The 17483-nt window shown below is 44.3% G+C and overlaps 2 protein-coding genes across 8 annotated transcripts; both read right to left on the reverse strand.

Moving 5' to 3' along the window:
- Positions 1 to 459: 459 nt before the first annotated feature.
- On the reverse strand, positions 460 to 5727 carry LOC120299068. 4 transcript variants are annotated; one of them, XR_005554328.1, is made up of 13 exons: positions 4948 to 5727; positions 3990 to 4230; positions 3807 to 3883; positions 3505 to 3595; positions 3155 to 3228; positions 2943 to 3006; positions 2781 to 2842; positions 2516 to 2579; positions 2359 to 2424; positions 2079 to 2222; positions 1552 to 1638; positions 1225 to 1293; positions 464 to 857 (listed from the first exon to the last, which is right to left on the reverse strand). XR_005554328.1 is itself a non-coding variant. In XM_039323474.1 (11 exons), the coding sequence occupies exons 1-10, from the start codon at positions 4011 to 4013 to the stop codon at positions 1561 to 1563; spliced, it is 744 nt and encodes a 247-aa protein (XP_039179408.1). In that variant the 5' UTR covers positions 4014 to 5727; the 3' UTR covers positions 460 to 1293; positions 1552 to 1560. The 4 variants fall into 4 exon arrangements, 1 of the variants encoding a protein (XP_039179408.1); XR_005554329.1 differs by having other exon boundaries at positions 3155 to 3595; positions 4169 to 4230; XM_039323474.1 differs by having other exon boundaries at positions 460 to 1293; positions 3990 to 5727.
- Positions 5728 to 10624: 4897 nt separating this feature from the next.
- Positions 10625 to 15892, reverse strand: LOC120299066. 4 transcript variants are annotated; one of them, XR_005554324.1, is made up of 13 exons: positions 15113 to 15892; positions 14155 to 14395; positions 13972 to 14048; positions 13670 to 13760; positions 13320 to 13393; positions 13108 to 13171; positions 12946 to 13007; positions 12681 to 12744; positions 12524 to 12589; positions 12244 to 12387; positions 11717 to 11803; positions 11390 to 11458; positions 10629 to 11022 (listed from the first exon to the last, which is right to left on the reverse strand). XR_005554324.1 is itself a non-coding variant. In XM_039323470.1 (11 exons), exons 1-10 carry the CDS (start codon positions 14176 to 14178, stop codon positions 11726 to 11728), a joined length of 744 nt encoding a protein of 247 aa, XP_039179404.1. In that variant the 5' UTR covers positions 14179 to 15892; the 3' UTR covers positions 10625 to 11458; positions 11717 to 11725. The 4 variants fall into 4 exon arrangements, 1 of the variants encoding a protein (XP_039179404.1); XR_005554325.1 differs by having other exon boundaries at positions 13320 to 13760; positions 14334 to 14395; XM_039323470.1 differs by having other exon boundaries at positions 10625 to 11458; positions 14155 to 15892.
- Between the last annotated feature and the right edge of the window lie 1591 nt (positions 15893 to 17483).

The raw sequence follows: 17483 nt of genomic DNA on the forward strand, positions 1-17483 counted from the left end.
AATCATGATGTTCCAAGGACAGATCTTCCTGATGTTGCTGAACAAAATTCTCCTTCTTACTAGACAATACACTGGTTGATGTTCAGAAAGTACAGGTAATCCTCCACTTACGACAGTTCACTTAGTGACTGTTCAAAGTTACAACGGCACTGTAAAAAGGGACTTATGATCTTGTTTCACACTTACGTCCGTTGCAGTAGCCCCTTAGTCACATGATCGATATTCAGATGCTTGGCAACTGACTCATGTTTATGACTGTAGCAGTGTCCCGGGGTCATGTGATCAACTTTTGAGTCCTTCTGGCAAGCAAAAACAATGGGGAAGCCACATTCTCTTAACAACTGTATTACTATCTTAACAACTGCAGTGATCTGCTTAACAACTGTGGGAAGAAAGGTCGTAAAATGGGGCAAAAGTCACTAAACAAATGTTGTATTTAAAAGATAAATTTGTGGATCAATTGTGGTAAGTTGAGGACTACTTGCGCGTAGCTGAGGAACCTCTGGAAGTGTCAGGTTTCCATTAATATTGTAAGTGAATACTAATCACTGTATCCCATAGAACGGTGGAAAAAATACGAGAAAACAGACAAAGAAGTTTGCTGAAATTCTGCATTTAATGAAAAGTTTGTTATTCCTAACAAAAGTGTAATGAAACTAGGTTTAAACTAAATTAGCAGATATAAAGAATTTTTTAGTTTTATTCTCAAACAACAAGAACAAAAACAAGAAGATGCACAACAACAACAGGTACAACAAAAAGAATTACAACAATAACATTAACAAGACGCAGGAACTTCCTCGTTGGAAAGTGGCTCCTCGCAGGGCTTCGCCGCTGGGGCTGATTCCGCCATCCGTCTATATGCAGATAGAATACCAGAACAGAATACCAAGAGTTGGAAGGGACCTTGGAGGTCTTCTACTCCAACCCCCTAGTCATGAATGCATTGTTCCCAGCATGGCCTCCATTTGTCTGCTGTGCTCAATTGCCAGCTTCTGGTGCAGCCCATCAAGAAAGGCAAGACTACCTCCTCGTGAGTGAAAGAACCGCCCTTTGCTGCTCCTGCCTTTTCTCTTCCCTAGTTGTTCTCGGATAATGCAGAAAGCAGTTCCTGCTCAAAGCTAACCATCTGCAGCTGCCCGGAAGTTTCAGGGCTCTCCTGCTGCAGCTGTGCTTCAGCCAAATCACTCTCCGCTGGCTGCTCGGAGGCATTGGCCAACTCACCTCCTGATGTGCCTGGGACTGGTTCATCCTCCTCCGATCTGCCTTCTGGAGAGGCATCTGGGGAAGCGTCTGGGGGAGGAATCAAAGGCTATTCTTAGTACCACACTCTTTCTATAAAAGTATACAAACTTTGTTCTTTCTGGAGTTACTTTTGATACTTTTTGTGGGGTATCAAAAGTAAGGAGAGGGTTGCCATTTCCTTTTCCAGTGCACCACGTTATGTCAGCACTCTGCACTATGACCTGTCTGACTTGGGTGACCCTGCCCGTCAGAGCTCATTGTTTCCTTGAGCAAGGCATTGATCCACAAAGAGGCTAAAATAGGTACCTCTTTTAATTAGAGACTGAGGTCCAGGGAGTCCTCCTCCAGGCTGCTGACATTGTCCAGCGAGGCTTCCCCTTCTTCGGGAGAATCCTGTGAATGACAATGATGACTTTTTATCCATCAATGAAAGTAGACTCAGAATTTCTAAAAGGGGCCCGATTGATTTGGGATTCCCATCAGAAACAATGCTTCTGTTGCAATCCCCACTCCCACCCACTCTGCCCGTTAAAGCCCTGCCTGGAAACAGCTGGTTGCTGGAGAGGATGATGCAGAAAAATGAAAGGGATAAACAGGGTGGGCCATATCTATTTAGGACCCCAGTCCACTGAATTGGCCCTTCCCTTCTGGTTTGCAGTAAATCAATCGCAACACAGCTTGGGTGCTTCTAGTTAGCCTAAGTACCTTGTCCCAAGGGCCAGGTGTCACCTTTATCCACTGCCCAGAGCTCTCCAGCACAGTTCACTCAGATTAGGAGAACTGAATAGAGGGACTCTATCCCTCCCCAAGAGAAAACACTTTGTCTGTCTTACCCACGGACTGGACGAAAGGCTGGCCTCCGAAGCCTCTGCAGCCTGCTCCCAGCTTCCCTCAGACTCCTCATCCAAGAGGGCAGAAATGGAGTCAAAATCCTCCAGGCTGTTGTTCCGGGAGCCCACCAGGACTTCCATCGAATCCTGCAAATGACAGTATCGAGGATAAATCCTAAGCTTTCTGCATCCCAATAAGATTGCTAAAGGATAGGGTGCATTCAGGCCCTGTGCGCCAACAGCAAGAGAGCCTCCATCGGCCCCATTGCCAAGACTTTCTTACCTCCGAAGTATGCGTCTTCTCCCCAGTAGGAGAGAGCTGCTCCTCCGCCGGCTGGTCTTCTTCGTCCTGAAATAAAAAGGCAAAGATTCTGTCTGTTGGCATCTCCACAGAGACAATGGTTCTTCGTTTAGTGGGGTAGAAGTTGTTCGCGCCTTACCGATTCTCTGCAGGTCTCTGATCTGGGGGGGAGTCGCGGCCTCCAGTGCTCTTCCTTTTCCTCTCTGGGGAGAGAAACGAAGGAGCCAAACATCAAAAACAGCCATGGGCCCTTTTTAAAAAAGTGGTGACGTGGAGGCTCTAAGAACCCTTCCAGCTGGCCTGCCAAGGAGATTGGCCTTTGATTCTTCCTTTAGCAGAAGCAGAGGCAGAGGTCAGAGATGCCTCCTCTCTGCAAAGGCTTCACCCTCTGAGGTGTTACCTACCTTGATAGGCAGGCACTGCTTTCCTCCTGCACCTCTCTTGGTCGGTATTCTTCCGAAGGATCCTGAAATAACAATGCAAATATTACAAATGTTGGCATATCAACAAATCCACAGCGAAAGGGCTTCTGCCATTGCCATGGTGAGGAGCTGGTCTGGGCTTACCGACTCAGTGCAGGTCTCCCAGATGGTTGAGAGCCGCGGCCTCCACTTCGCTATCTTCTCATTTCTAGGGAGAGAATGAAGGGCCAAAGATCAAAACTAGCCATGCGATGCCCCCCCTGCCTCTGCAAAGGTTTCTTCTAGCCCTTCTCTTTAGGGCTTTACTGCGGCTGCCTTTTAGGGGGCTTCAGAATACTTCATCTGCGAACACCTACCTCACTGAAATGAGAACTGGCATCACCTCTTCCTTCCTGGGGCTCCGGGCGGTGGCACGAACACCCATCAAACCCTGCAAGTAACAATTGAAAGTATAAATTAAAAGTCCCCTGCATGTTGTGGAACGTTTATCTTCCCCAGGAGGGAAAGACTGCATTCAACAGGGAAAGACAAAGCAGATCATGGAAGATTTGGCTGATAGGAAGCCATCAAGATCTTTCCATGAATCCAAAAGGCTCCTCTTGCTTTTGCTAGGCTGGCCAGGTTCCCCCAAGTGAGAATTCCTCCCTTTCCCCATCCGGTTATGAGGGATGAGCCCTGACTGGCCATGTCGCAGAAGCATCCTTACCCCTTGGGAGGAAGGCCTGCGTCCATCGGACACACGAATCTGTGTCCACCATTCTCCCTTCTGGTCCGCCTGTTCATGTGCCTCGTCAGTTCTGACCGAAAGAAAAAGATGACATGTCAAAAAATATCCATCTAGCTCTGCCTCTCCTTTCTAAGACCAGCCAGCCAGTCAGCCTTCCCATCTTTTGGCCTCTGCAAGCCGCTTGCCGAGAGAAAGCCATCTTGGGGAGAGGCTGTTAGAGACCCTGCAGTCCATCAGTGGTGCCCCACCATGCCCAGGGTTTGAGGAGAAGGGGGTGGTACCTGTCAGGAGGCACAGGAAGGTCCTCTACGTCGCTCTTCCTGCAGCAGAAGAGCGCCGAACATCTTTTCCAGATGTTCTGTGAAGAAAAGAGAAATAGAGATGAGCCAGTCGGAAGAGTTGCGAAGCATGACTTTCTCCCCTACTACTGCCAGTTTCTTGGCAGCTGAGACGGCCACACTTACTCTAAAAAACCTCCGTACAGCCATGACCCCAAGCAGCTGTTTGTCCTTTCACTGCACGAAGGGAGAATGGGCAGTTGGGCCCTGGTTGGTGGCTTTTCAGGGAAACTGACAACCTCGTTGCCTCGGCAACTAGGTAAACAAGGGCCACATTCTAAACCTACCCAAGGAGGGCAGCTCACCTGGGTTTAGCAGTGTCTGGGCGGCCCGGTGGCTGACTCCTTTGGTGGCCTTTGGCCTCTTCCTTTCATGTGGGAACAGGAACAACAGAGAAGCACCATCATTGTGGCACAAAGCACAGAAGGAATCATACAATCCTAGGGTGTGGCTTTTAGACCAACCCCCTGCCCAAGGAAGGGCTCCTCACACAGGGTCTCCAGGGAGGGGAGGGGACATAGTGCACTCTCCCCTCGGGGCTGCGGAGGCTCTGATCATGTGCAGGGCTCGCGCTCCCCTTTCAGCTCCTCCCAAGCTGGACGTGTGCCAGTGGATGCCCCGCTTGACTGGGACATGGCTCCAATAAGGCTGGCCAGACGTGCATCACCTCCTCCCATGCCCTGGCTCAGGAAGGCCCAGGGCAGCCCCTCCTCTCCCCTTACAGATCTAACAGCTCTGAGGGTTTTCCCTAATAAAATACTATTATTTAATCGTTATAGGTAGTCCTCGATTTATGACTGCTTGCCTAATGACCATTTGAAATTATGAAGAACTGACCCAGAACTACTTATGACTTATTTTAATCATTATGGTGTCCGCATATCCCCACCTCCATGATCACATGATCCCATTTTGGATTCTTGGCAACTGATTACCTTTAGAACTGTTTGCAGCGCCCCAGCGAACACTTAATGACTTCAGCATTCGCTTAACGACTACAGCATTTGCTTAACAACTACTCTAAAAATGTTGAAAATTTGGGTCCAGTCACATGATGCCTCGACTTGTGACTGCAGCAACTTACCACTGTAATTCAGGGCTCAATTTCAGTCTTACGTTGAGGACAACCATTACTGGTAATGTGACTTCAGGCTCGAAGAGAAAAAAGTTAGAGATTTTTAATGACCAGGAGAGAGACTCTGTTCTTAAATCTCTTCTAAATAAATTTTGAAGCATTCGCTGCCCTAATAAATGGCGACGTTTCTTCTTTCTTCAGGAATGAGCTTGCTAGTAGCAAATATATTCTTTTTTCAATTTCCAAATATTATAAACTAGAAACAAAAACAAAAAATAAAGCCCAGGTTCAAAGTACCCAGCTTCACAACTTGTACTTCAGTTATAGTGAAATATTAAACCACATGCTTCACGGAAACAGAACAAATTTTTATTTTTTTTCATGTTTGCAGGTTTACTTCCGAAACATCTATTGTTTCACACAGTTTTTTTTTCTTCCTCCAATGGGAGGATTCCAATTTATTTTCATATTTTAAATGCTGTCCTTGTATCCTCTTTGAGTTTATAAATATATCTAACTTTGATATGATGCCCCAAACAGGAACAAACGTAGTTAACGTCATGACTGTCTTTCTGAAGCATAGACTTCAGAGTTGTGAAGTGATTAGAGAAATTTCAATGGAAGGTAGAGGAAAACTATTGGAAGCAGGATCAAGTACACATATTGCAGGTAGTCTTCAATTTACAACAGATCATTTAGTGACCGTTGAAAGTTACAGCCCTGAAAAAAGTGATTTATGACGGTTTTTCACACTTACGACCTTATTAGTAGTCCCAGGATCATGTGATCAAAATTCAAATGTTTTCCAATTTGATAATAGTAATAGTAAATTATATCCACAGCATTCCTCTGGTCCACTAATTTTGTCATTTGTTCATACTTATGACTGTTGCTATGTCCGAAGGTCATGCGATCGCCTTTTGCAACAGTTTGAAAATCAAAATCCTTACAGAAGCCAGATTCACTTAACAACCCTGTTACTAACTTAACAACTTGATTCACTTAACAGCTGTGGCAAGAAAGATTGTAAATGTATAAACATAAACATGAATATAAACTAAGTGGAGGAACTCAGTGTTACTGTCCTTTGATTGATGAATCCAAGATCCAATCACCACTCACTGAATTTCTGGACAACAGAAATGGCCTCCTCCTTTCCCAACACAGGGCCTAAAAATCCGTCCTGAGCTGAGGAAGGTCTTTAGTCCCTGCGGTTTGTGCTGTTTTAGTCACCCCTCGGGCTGAGACAGGTAATATTGTCAATTGTTTCCACACTTTTTTGCAGTGAAGACAATTGTGGGCAAATACAAAATTCCATAAATAACTATAAATAGGATGCTGGTGGTGATAAATACCAGCGCAAAACAAGGCAAGGCAACAGGAAGGAATGGTTACACTGGATATTTCCCATTTGGGAGCAAATCTTTAAATCTCTGTTCCAATTTCCCTCTCTCTGTCTCTCTCTCTCTCTCTCTGTCTCTCTCTGTCTCTCTCTCTCTCTCTCTCTCTTTCTCCCTCTCTCTCTGTTTGTGTGTGTTTATTTGTTTAGTATGTGGCATATCATACCTGGATTTGCAATATATATTAACATTTCATCTAGACTAATAAAACAATATAATATAAATTTGAGAAATATCTATGTTATCAACCAATGTCTAGGCCATGGGTAGGCAACCTTGGCTCTTTTATGACTCGTGGATTTCAACTCCCAGAATTCCTGAGCCAGCATGGCTCAGATTGGAAACCTCTCCATTTCTCCTCAGCATGGCTGGCTCAGGAATTCTGGCAGTTGGAGTCCACGAGTCAAAAAAGAGCCAAGGTTTCCTCCCCCTGGTCTAGGCCCTCTAACCCTTGAAGCGAAGCATCATGTATATTTTAAAATGAGAAACTGTATATGCCCTCAGTTTACAGTGGGGCATGATGTGATGTACAGTGTGACGTGGGATCCTCAGTTTGTGTGTGTTTCAACACCTGTTTGCTGTTTCTGAGACCTAATGCTAATTGTTGTTTAAATTGTCCTGGCCCAGAATTGTTCCTCATCCTGTTAGTTCCCTTTCTTTTCTGCTTCGCTGGCAGAATGTAGTGGCTGGTCTTTACATTTTCTTCAGCTGTCAGGCCAAACCTTTACATTTATTATTTAACCTTATGTCAAGATTGAGCTAGACTAGTACAGGTAGTCCTCAACCTCCTACCGTTCACTTAGTGACCGTTTAAAGTTATGACAACAGCAAAAAAGTGACTTATGATCATTTTTCACACTTATAGTGTGACGTGATCAAACGTTAGATCCTTGACATACTTATGTTCATACTTATGACTCTTGCTGTGTCCTAAGGTGACGTGTTCACCTTTTGCAACAGTTTGAAAAGCAAAATCAATGCAGAAGCCAGATTCACTTAACCTCCATGTAACCAACTGGATAACCCAGTATAATTTTGCAGGGTTCTTCGTTTCCTCTCAATACACTCTACTAAAACAACGGCTTTGTAAAGGTGGGAAAGAGCTATAGCCATTCGCACTTCCTTAATTTATCTCAACATGACATCTTAGATTCTCTTTTTTATCATGCCTTTCTCTGTTTTGTAGGATATTATGGTAAAACAGTAGCTGCTCAGTCATCGTATTTAGTGGATTTAGCAAATGACTAGACTTTATGAGAAGAATCGTGGAAATGGCAAGTAGCGGGTTTTCCATAGTTGTTAGTGACAGACCTATTGCATTCTGGCCCTTGTTGTTGTTATCACATGGCAATAACATTGGGGAATGCACTGATTGAAATAACAGCTCTGGTGTCTCTTAAAAATCAAACTTTTCTTCTGCATTTATGCATTCTTTGCCTCCTAGGACTTCTGATAAAGGAGGATTCGTTCTTCTGTTATTGTATTTCATTTTGACAACCCATCCTTACTATACAATATTTGTGTAGCTCGGTTACTGTGGTCAGCGGCCTAGAGCAGTGCTTGAGTGGCATTTGGATGTGGGGAACTTGGAAAATGCTGAAAAGTTGGGAGTTATCTCTAGATAATCAATAAAGCTTTTTCTATTTCAATATATATAGGTACCCATTTGCAATATGACTTTTGGCAGTAAATAATAATTAACATTAATCATTGCAATATTGTCGGCATCATCAACGACCAAAATACGCATCACACCAGAGGCAACTCGTGTCTACATTCACAGCCCCCTGAAAAACATCCTGGCCCAAGGGAGCTTTTATCATTTACGGTGGACATGTGATAAAGTAAAGAAATATTGGAGTAGGATTTCTATTCTAATACAGAAAATTCTGAAAGTGAATATAAAGGTAAAAGCAGAAACTGTTCTTTTTGGCTTAATGGAAAAAAGACTTGGAAACAATGATGGAACTTCAATGTTATATACGTTGATGGTAGCCAGACTACTTTATGTACAAAAAGGGAAGGACATTTCGATCTCCACAATGGAGGAATGGTTGCAAAAGTTGATGGAGGTAGCAGAGATGGCTAAATTGACTCCTTTGATGAAAACAACAACAACACATGAGTACTTTTTTTTCAACTTGGAAACCCCTTCTTCACTTCTGGAATTCTAGGAGGTTGGACTAAAAGATCTCCAAGGTCCCTTCCAACTCTGTCATTCTGTTAAATTCAGCTTCTAAGTGACTTTTATGGCCTCTGATAAATATCTTTTTGGGGTTTTATCTTCCAGCCTATTATTAAATGGTAAATATAGAATCTTTCTTCTGTAAGTAAACTCGTATTCCAAAAATGTTTCCAGGTTGGTTATTTATTTTAAGATGTATATTGCAAGACATCATCAGTGCTCCTTGTCTATAGAAGAAATAGCCCTCCAAATTACAGGAAGTCCTCAACTTACCACTGTTCATTTAGTGACCATTCGAAGTTACAACGTCACTGAAAAAAGTGACATATGTTCGTTTTTCACAGTTACCCCCTTTGCAGCATCCCCATGATTCTGTGATCAAAATTCAGATGCTTGGCAACTGGTTCATACTTATGACCGTTGCTGTGTCCCAAGGTCATGTCACCTCCTTTTGTGACCTTCTGACAAGCAAAGTCAATGGGGAAGCCAGATTCACTTAACAACCAGGTTACTCGCTTATGAACTGGAGTGATTCACTTAATAACTGTGGCAAGAAAGGTCATAAAATGGGGCAAAATTCCATTAACAAATGTCTCTCTTGACAACAGAAATTTTAGGCTCCATTGTGGTTGTAAGTCGAGCACTACTTGTACTTTTGGTTGGGAAGTTGACATGTGTTTGCCTGTGCCAGATGAAATTGGTGCCTCTCTGTAAGCGGTCAGATTGCAGTCGCTGTCAGGCCACCATTTACATGGAGAGAAATGGCCAGTCTGGGAGTTGCGCTCACCTCTCCAGAGAAAATCGGTTAGAGGGGTTGAATTGCAGAGCTGTATGCAAATGCGGTTTTGTAGATGGAGATGCACAGAGGATAATACTGATAATCTTTCATATCTTTAAAAAAAGAGTAATAGCATTTGGCACCTAATACCAGTCTGGAATTAAGACGGTAAGTCTTACTGGTGATTAAGTAAGACATCATGTGACCAAACCTATTCTACAACGGTGTTTGCAGCGGTCATTAAATGAAAGCTGCAGTCGTTAAGTGTACCCATTTTTCAGAATGGGCATTTTTTACCAGATATTGGTAGTCAACGCCAGCAAAACATTGTAAGCTGTAGTCACGTGATTGTGGGATGCTGCAAAAAGCTCTGAATGTGATCTGGTTGCTGATTGCCCACAATGCAATTGCATGAGTGCAGATGGGGGAGAGGGCAAACATCAAGCCTTTGAATCCAAGCCCTAAATACCTTATATTCTTATTCTTACTAAACGTGAAGCAACACATCTTTTTCAATGGAAAATGTAGTACCAATTAACAAGGTTACTGAGAGGAGAATAACAAAGCAAGGTATGCTATGTTGCCATTCACATGATCATTTTTATTTACAGTTTAATGGAAATCACTGGCATGGAAATTGTTCACGTCTGGATAGGACATACACTTTCCTTGCCATTTTAGCTGTCCCATTTGTGTATCTTATATACGGTATTTTGCTAGTGTGTGCAACAATCTAGCATGAGTTGCAAGAAATTATTGCCTCTTAGCCAGTGTAACTTGGGTATTCTTCTGTAATATTCCTTCTTCTGGAAGAATGCAAACTTTCTGCCCCCATAGCAGATCTACAGTGCTTTCTGTGCCTCCAATCATGATGTTCCAAGGACAGATCTTCCTGATGTTGCTGAACAAAATTCTCCTTCTTACTAGACAATACACTGGTTGATGTTCAGAAAGTACAGGTAATCCTCCACTTACGACAGTTCACTTAGTGACTGTTCAAAGTTACAACGGCACTGAAAAAAGGGACTTATGATCTTTTTTCACACTTACGTCCGTTGCAGTAGCCCCTTAGTCACATGATCGATATTCAGATGCTTGGCAACTGACTCATGTTTATGACTGTAGCAGTGTCCCGGGGTCATGTGATCAACTTTTGAGTCCTTCTGGCAAGCAAAAACAATGGGGAAGCCACATTCTCTTAACAACTGTATTACTATCTTAACAACTGCAGTGATCTGCTTAACAACTGTGGGAAGAAAGGTCGTAAAATGGGGCAAAAGTCACTAAACAAATGTTGTATTTAAAAGATAAATTTGTGGATCAATTGTGGTAAGTTGAGGACTACTTGCGCGTAGCTGAGGAACCTCTGGAAGTGTCAGGTTTCCATTAATATTGTAAGTGAATACTAATCACTGTATCCCATAGAACGGTGGAAAAAATACGAGAAAACAGACAAAGAAGTTTGCTGAAATTCTGCATTTAATGAAAAGTTTGTTATTCCTAACAAAAGTGTAATGAAACTAGGTTTAAACTAAATTAGCAGATATAAAGAATTTTTTAGTTTTATTCTCAAACAACAAGAACAAAAACAAGAAGATGCACAACAACAACAGGTACAACAAAAAGAATTACAACAATAACATTAACAAGACGCAGGAACTTCCTCGTTGGAAAGTGGCTCCTCGCAGGGCTTCGCCGCTGGGGCTGATTCCGCCATCCGTCTATATGCAGATAGAATACCAGAACAGAATACCAAGAGTTGGAAGGGACCTTGGAGGTCTTCTACTCCAACCCCCTAGTCATGAATGCATTGTTCCCAGCATGGCCTCCATTTGTCTGCTGTGCTCAATTGCCAGCTTCTGGTGCAGCCCATCAAGAAAGGCAAGACTACCTCCTCGTGAGTGAAAGAACCGCCCTTTGCTGCTCCTGCCTTTTCTCTTCCCTAGTTGTTCTCGGATAATGCAGAAAGCAGTTCCTGCTCAAAGCTAACCATCTGCAGCTGCCCGGAAGTTTCAGGGCTCTCCTGCTGCAGCTGTGCTTCAGCCAAATCACTCTCCGCTGGCTGCTCGGAGGCATTGGCCAACTCACCTCCTGATGTGCCTGGGACTGGTTCATCCTCCTCCGATCTGCCTTCTGGAGAGGCATCTGGGGAAGCGTCTGGGGGAGGAATCAAAGGCTATTCTTAGTACCACACTCTTTCTATAAAAGTATACAAACTTTGTTCTTTCTGGAGTTACTTTTGATACTTTTTGTGGGGTATCAAAAGTAAGGAGAGGGTTGCCATTTCCTTTTCCAGTGCACCACGTTATGTCAGCACTCTGCACTATGACCTGTCTGACTTGGGTGACCCTGCCCGTCAGAGCTCATTGTTTCCTTGAGCAAGGCATTGATCCACAAAGAGGCTAAAATAGGTACCTCTTTTAATTAGAGACTGAGGTCCAGGGAGTCCTCCTCCAGGCTGCTGACATTGTCCAGCGAGGCTTCCCCTTCTTCGGGAGAATCCTGTGAATGACAATGATGACTTTTTATCCATCAATGAAAGTAGACTCAGAATTTCTAAAAGGGGCCCGATTGATTTGGGATTCCCATCAGAAACAATGCTTCTGTTGCAATCCCCACTCCCACCCACTCTGCCCGTTAAAGCCCTGCCTGGAAACAGCTGGTTGCTGGAGAGGATGATGCAGAAAAATGAAAGGGATAAACAGGGTGGGCCATATCTATTTAGGACCCCAGTCCACTGAATTGGCCCTTCCCTTCTGGTTTGCAGTAAATCAATCGCAACACAGCTTGGGTGCTTCTAGTTAGCCTAAGTACCTTGTCCCAAGGGCCAGGTGTCACCTTTATCCACTGCCCAGAGCTCTCCAGCACAGTTCACTCAGATTAGGAGAACTGAATAGAGGGACTCTATCCCTCCCCAAGAGAAAACACTTTGTCTGTCTTACCCACGGACTGGACGAAAGGCTGGCCTCCGAAGCCTCTGCAGCCTGCTCCCAGCTTCCCTCAGACTCCTCATCCAAGAGGGCAGAAATGGAGTCAAAATCCTCCAGGCTGTTGTTCCGGGAGCCCACCAGGACTTCCATCGAATCCTGCAAATGACAGTATCGAGGATAAATCCTAAGCTTTCTGCATCCCAATAAGATTGCTAAAGGATAGGGTGCATTCAGGCCCTGTGCGCCAACAGCAAGAGAGCCTCCATCGGCCCCATTGCCAAGACTTTCTTACCTCCGAAGTATGCGTCTTCTCCCCAGTAGGAGAGAGCTGCTCCTCCGCCGGCTGGTCTTCTTCGTCCTGAAATAAAAAGGCAAAGATTCTGTCTGTTGGCATCTCCACAGAGACAATGGTTCTTCGTTTAGTGGGGTAGAAGTTGTTCGCGCCTTACCGATTCTCTGCAGGTCTCTGATCTGGGGGGGAGTCGCGGCCTCCAGTGCTCTTCCTTTTCCTCTCTGGGGAGAGAAACGAAGGAGCCAAACATCAAAAACAGCCATGGGCCCTTTTTAAAAAAGTGGTGACGTGGAGGCTCTAAGAACCCTTCCAGCTGGCCTGCCAAGGAGATTGGCCTTTGATTCTTCCTTTAGCAGAAGCAGAGGCAGAGGTCAGAGATGCCTCCTCTCTGCAAAGGCTTCACCCTCTGAGGTGTTACCTACCTTGATAGGCAGGCACTGCTTTCCTCCTGCACCTCTCTTGGTCGGTATTCTTCCGAAGGATCCTGAAATAACAATGCAAATATTACAAATGTTGGCATATCAACAAATCCACAGCGAAAGGGCTTCTGCCATTGCCATGGTGAGGAGCTGGTCTGGGCTTACCGACTCAGTGCAGGTCTCCCAGATGGTTGAGAGCCGCGGCCTCCACTTCGCTATCTTCTCATTTCTAGGGAGAGAATGAAGGGCCAAAGATCAAAACTAGCCATGCGATGCCCCCCCTGCCTCTGCAAAGGTTTCTTCTAGCCCTTCTCTTTAGGGCTTTACTGCGGCTGCCTTTTAGGGGGGTTCAGAATACTTAATCTGCGAACACCTACCTCACTGAAATGAGAACTGGCATCACCTCTTCCTTCCTGGGGCTCCGGGCGGTGGCACGAACACCCATCAAACCCTGCAAGTAACAATTGAAAGTATAAATTAAAAGTCCCCTGCATGTTGTGGAACGTTTATCTTCCCCAGGAGGGAAAGACTGCATTCAACAGGGAAAGACAAAGCAGATCATGGAAGATTTGGCTGATAGGAAGCCATCAAGAACTTTCCATGAATCCAAAAGGCTCCTCTTGCTTTTGCTAGGCTGGCCAGGTTCCCCCAAGTGAGAATTCCTCCCTTTCCCCATCCGGTTATGAGGGATGAGCCCTGACTGGCCATGTCGCAGAAGCATCCTTACCCCTTGGGAGGAAGGCCTGCGTCCATCGGACACACGAATCTGTGTCCACCATTCTCCCTTCTGGTCCGCCTGTTCATGTGCCTCGTCAGTTCTGACCGAAAGAAAAAGATGACATGTCAAAAAATATCCATCTAGCTCTGCCTCTCCTTTCTAAGACCAGCCAGCCAGTCAGCCTTCCCATCTTTTGGCCTCTGCAAGCCGCTTGCCGAGAGAAAGCCATCTTGGGGAGAGGCTGTTAGAGACCCTGCAGTCCATCAGTGGTGCCCCACCATGCCCAGGGTTTGAGGAGAAGGGGGTGGTACCTGTCAGGAGGCACAGGAAGGTCCTCTACGTCGCTCTTCCTGCAGCAGAAGAGCGCCGAACATCTTTTCCAGATGTTCTGTGAAGAAAAGAGAAATAGAGATGAGCCAGTCGGAAGAGTTGCGAAGCATGACTTTCTCCCCTACTACTGCCAGTTTCTTGGCAGCTGAGACGGCCACACTTACTCTAAAAAACCTCCGTACAGCCATGACCCCAAGCAGCTGTTTGTCCTTTCACTGCACGAAGGGAGAATGGGCAGTTGGGCCCTGGTTGGTGGCTTTTCAGGGAAACTGACAACCTCGTTGCCTCGGCAACTAGGTAAACAAGGGCCACATTCTAAACCTACCCAAGGAGGGCAGCTCACCTGGGTTTAGCAGTGTCTGGGCGGCCCGGTGGCTGACTCCTTTGGTGGCCTTTGGCCTCTTCCTTTCATGTGGGAACAGGAACAACAGAGAAGCACCATCATTGTGGCACAAAGCACAGAAGGAATCATACAATCCTAGGGTGTGGCTTTTAGACCAACCCCCTGCCCAAGGAAGGGCTCCTCACACAGGGTCTCCAGGGAGGGGAGGGGACATAGTGCACTCTCCCCTCGGGGCTGCGGAGGCTCTGATCATGTGCAGGGCTCGCGCTCCCCTTTCAGCTCCTCCCAAGCTGGACGTGTGCCAGTGGATGCCCCGCTTGACTGGGACATGGCTCCAATAAGGCTGGCCAGACGTGCATCACCTCCTCCCATGCCCTGGCTCAGGAAGGCCCAGGGCAGCCCCTCCTCTCCCCTTACAGATCTAACAGCTCTGAGGGTTTTCCCTAATAAAATACTATTATTTAATCGTTATAGGTAGTCCTCGATTTATGACTGCTTGCCTAATGACCATTTGAAATTATGAAGAACTGACCCAGAACTACTTATGACTTATTTTAATCATTATGGTGTCCGCATATCCCCACCTCCATGATCACATGATCCCATTTTGGATTCTTGGCAACTGATTACCTTTAGAACTGTTTGCAGCGCCCCAGCGAACACTTAATGACTTCAGCATTCGCTTAACGACTACAGCATTTGCTTAACAACTACTCTAAAAATGTTGAAAATTTGGGTCCAGTCACATGATGCCTCGACTTGTGACTGCAGCAACTTACCACTGTAATTCAGGGCTCAATTTCAGTCTTACGTTGAGGACAACCATTACTGGTAATGTGACTTCAGGCTCGAAGAGAAAAAAGTTAGAGATTTTTAATGACCAGGAGAGAGACTCTGTTCTTAAATCTCTTCTAAATAAATTTTGAAGCATTCGCTGCCCTAATAAATGGCGACGTTTCTTCTTTCTTCAGGAATGAGCTTGCTAGTAGCAAATATATTCTTTTTTCAATTTCCAAATATTATAAACTAGAAACAAAAACAAAAAATAAAGCCCAGGTTCAAAGTACCCAGCTTCACAACTTGTACTTCAGTTATAGTGAAATATTAAACCACATGCTTCACGGAAACAGAACAAATTTTTATTTTTTTTCATGTTTGCAGGTTTACTTCCGAAACATCTATTGTTTCACACAGTTTTTTTTTCTTCCTCCAATGGGAGGATTCCAATTTATTTTCATATTTTAAATGCTGTCCTTGTATCCTCTTTGAGTTTATAAATATATCTAACTTTGATATGATGCCCCAAACAGGAACAAACGTAGTTAACGTCATGACTGTCTTTCTGAAGCATAGACTTCAGAGTTGTGAAGTGATTAGAGAAATTTCAATGGAAGGTAGAGGAAAACTATTGGAAGCAGGATCAAGTACACATATTGCAGGTAGTCTTCAATTTACAACAGATCATTTAGTGACCGTTGAAAGTTACAGCCCTGAAAAAAGTGATTTATGACGGTTTTTCACACTTACGACCTTATTAGTAGTCCCAGGATCATGTGATCAAAATTCAAATGTTTTCCAATTTGATAATAGTAATAGTAAATTATATCCACAGCATTCCTCTGGTCCACTAATTTTGTCATTTGTTCATACTTATGACTGTTGCTATGTCCGAAGGTCATGCGATCGCCTTTTGCAACAGTTTGAAAATCAAAATCCTTACAGAAGCCAGATTCACTTAACAACCCTGTTACTAACTTAACAACTTGATTCACTTAACAGCTGTGGCAAGAAAGATTGTAAATGTATAAACATAAACATGAATATAAACTAAGTGGAGGAACTCAGTGTTACTGTCCTTTGATTGATGAATCCAAGATCCAATCACCACTCACTGAATTTCTGGACAACAGAAATGGCCTCCTCCTTTCCCAACACAGGGCCTAAAAATCCGTCCTGAGCTGAGGAAGGTCTTTAGTCCCTGCGGTTTGTGCTGTTTTAGTCACCCCTCGGGCTGAGACAGGTAATATTGTCAATTGTTTCCACACTTTTTTGCAGTGAAGACAATTGTGGGCAAATACAAAATTCCATAAATAACTATAAATAGGATGCTGGTGGTGATAAATACCAGCGCAAAACAAGGCAAGGCAACAGGAAGGAATGGTTACACTGGATATTTCCCATTTGGGAGCAAATCTTTAAATCTCTGTTCCAATTTCCCTCTCTCTGTCTCTCTCTCTCTCTCTCTGTCTCTCTCTGTCTCTCTCTCTCTCTCTCTCTCTCTCTCCCTCTCTCTCTGTTTGTGTGTGTTTATTTGTTTAGTATGTGGCATATCATACCTGGATTTGCAATATATATTAACATTTCATCTAGACTAATAAAACAATATAATATAAATTTGAGAAATATCTATGTTATCAACCAATGTCTAGGCCATGGGTAGGCAACCTTGGCTCTTTTATGACTCGTGGATTTCAACTCCCAGAATTCCTGAGCCAGCATGGCTCAGATTGGAAACCTCTCCATTTCTCCTCAGCATGGCTGGCTCAGGAATTCTGGCAGTTGGAGTCCACGAGTCAAAAAAGAGCCAAGGTTTCCTCCCCCTGGTCTAGGCCCTCTAACCCTTGAAGCGAAGCATCATGTATATTTTAAAATGAGAAACTGTATATGCCCTCAGTTTACAGTGGGGCATGATGTGATGTACAGTGTGACGTGGGATCCTCAGTTTGTGTGTGTTTCAACACCTGTTTGCTGTTTCTGAGACCTAATGCTAATTGTTGTTTAAATTGTCCTGGCCCAGAATTGTTCCTCATCCTGTTAGTTCCCTTTCTTTTCTGCTTCGCTGGCAGAATGTAGTGGCTGGTCTTTACATTTTCTTCAGCTGTCAGGCCAAACCTTTACATTTATTATTTAACCTTATGTCAAGATTGAGCTAGACTAGTACAGGTAGTCCTCAACCTCCTACCGTTCACTTAGTGACCGTTTAAAGTTATGACAACAGCAAAAAAGTGACTTATGATCATTTTTCACACTTATAGTGTGACGTGATCAAACGTTAGATCCTTGACATACTTATGTTCATACTTATGACTCTTGCTGTGTCCTAAGGTGACGTGTTCACCTTTTGCAACAGTTTGAAAAGCAAAATCAATG

The sequence above is a fragment of the Crotalus tigris genome, unplaced genomic scaffold (genome assembly GCF_016545835.1).
Source record: "Crotalus tigris isolate CLP2741 ecotype Arizona unplaced genomic scaffold, ASM1654583v1 scf7180000024231.69058, whole genome shotgun sequence".
NCBI lineage: Eukaryota > Metazoa > Chordata > Lepidosauria > Squamata > Viperidae > Crotalus > Crotalus tigris.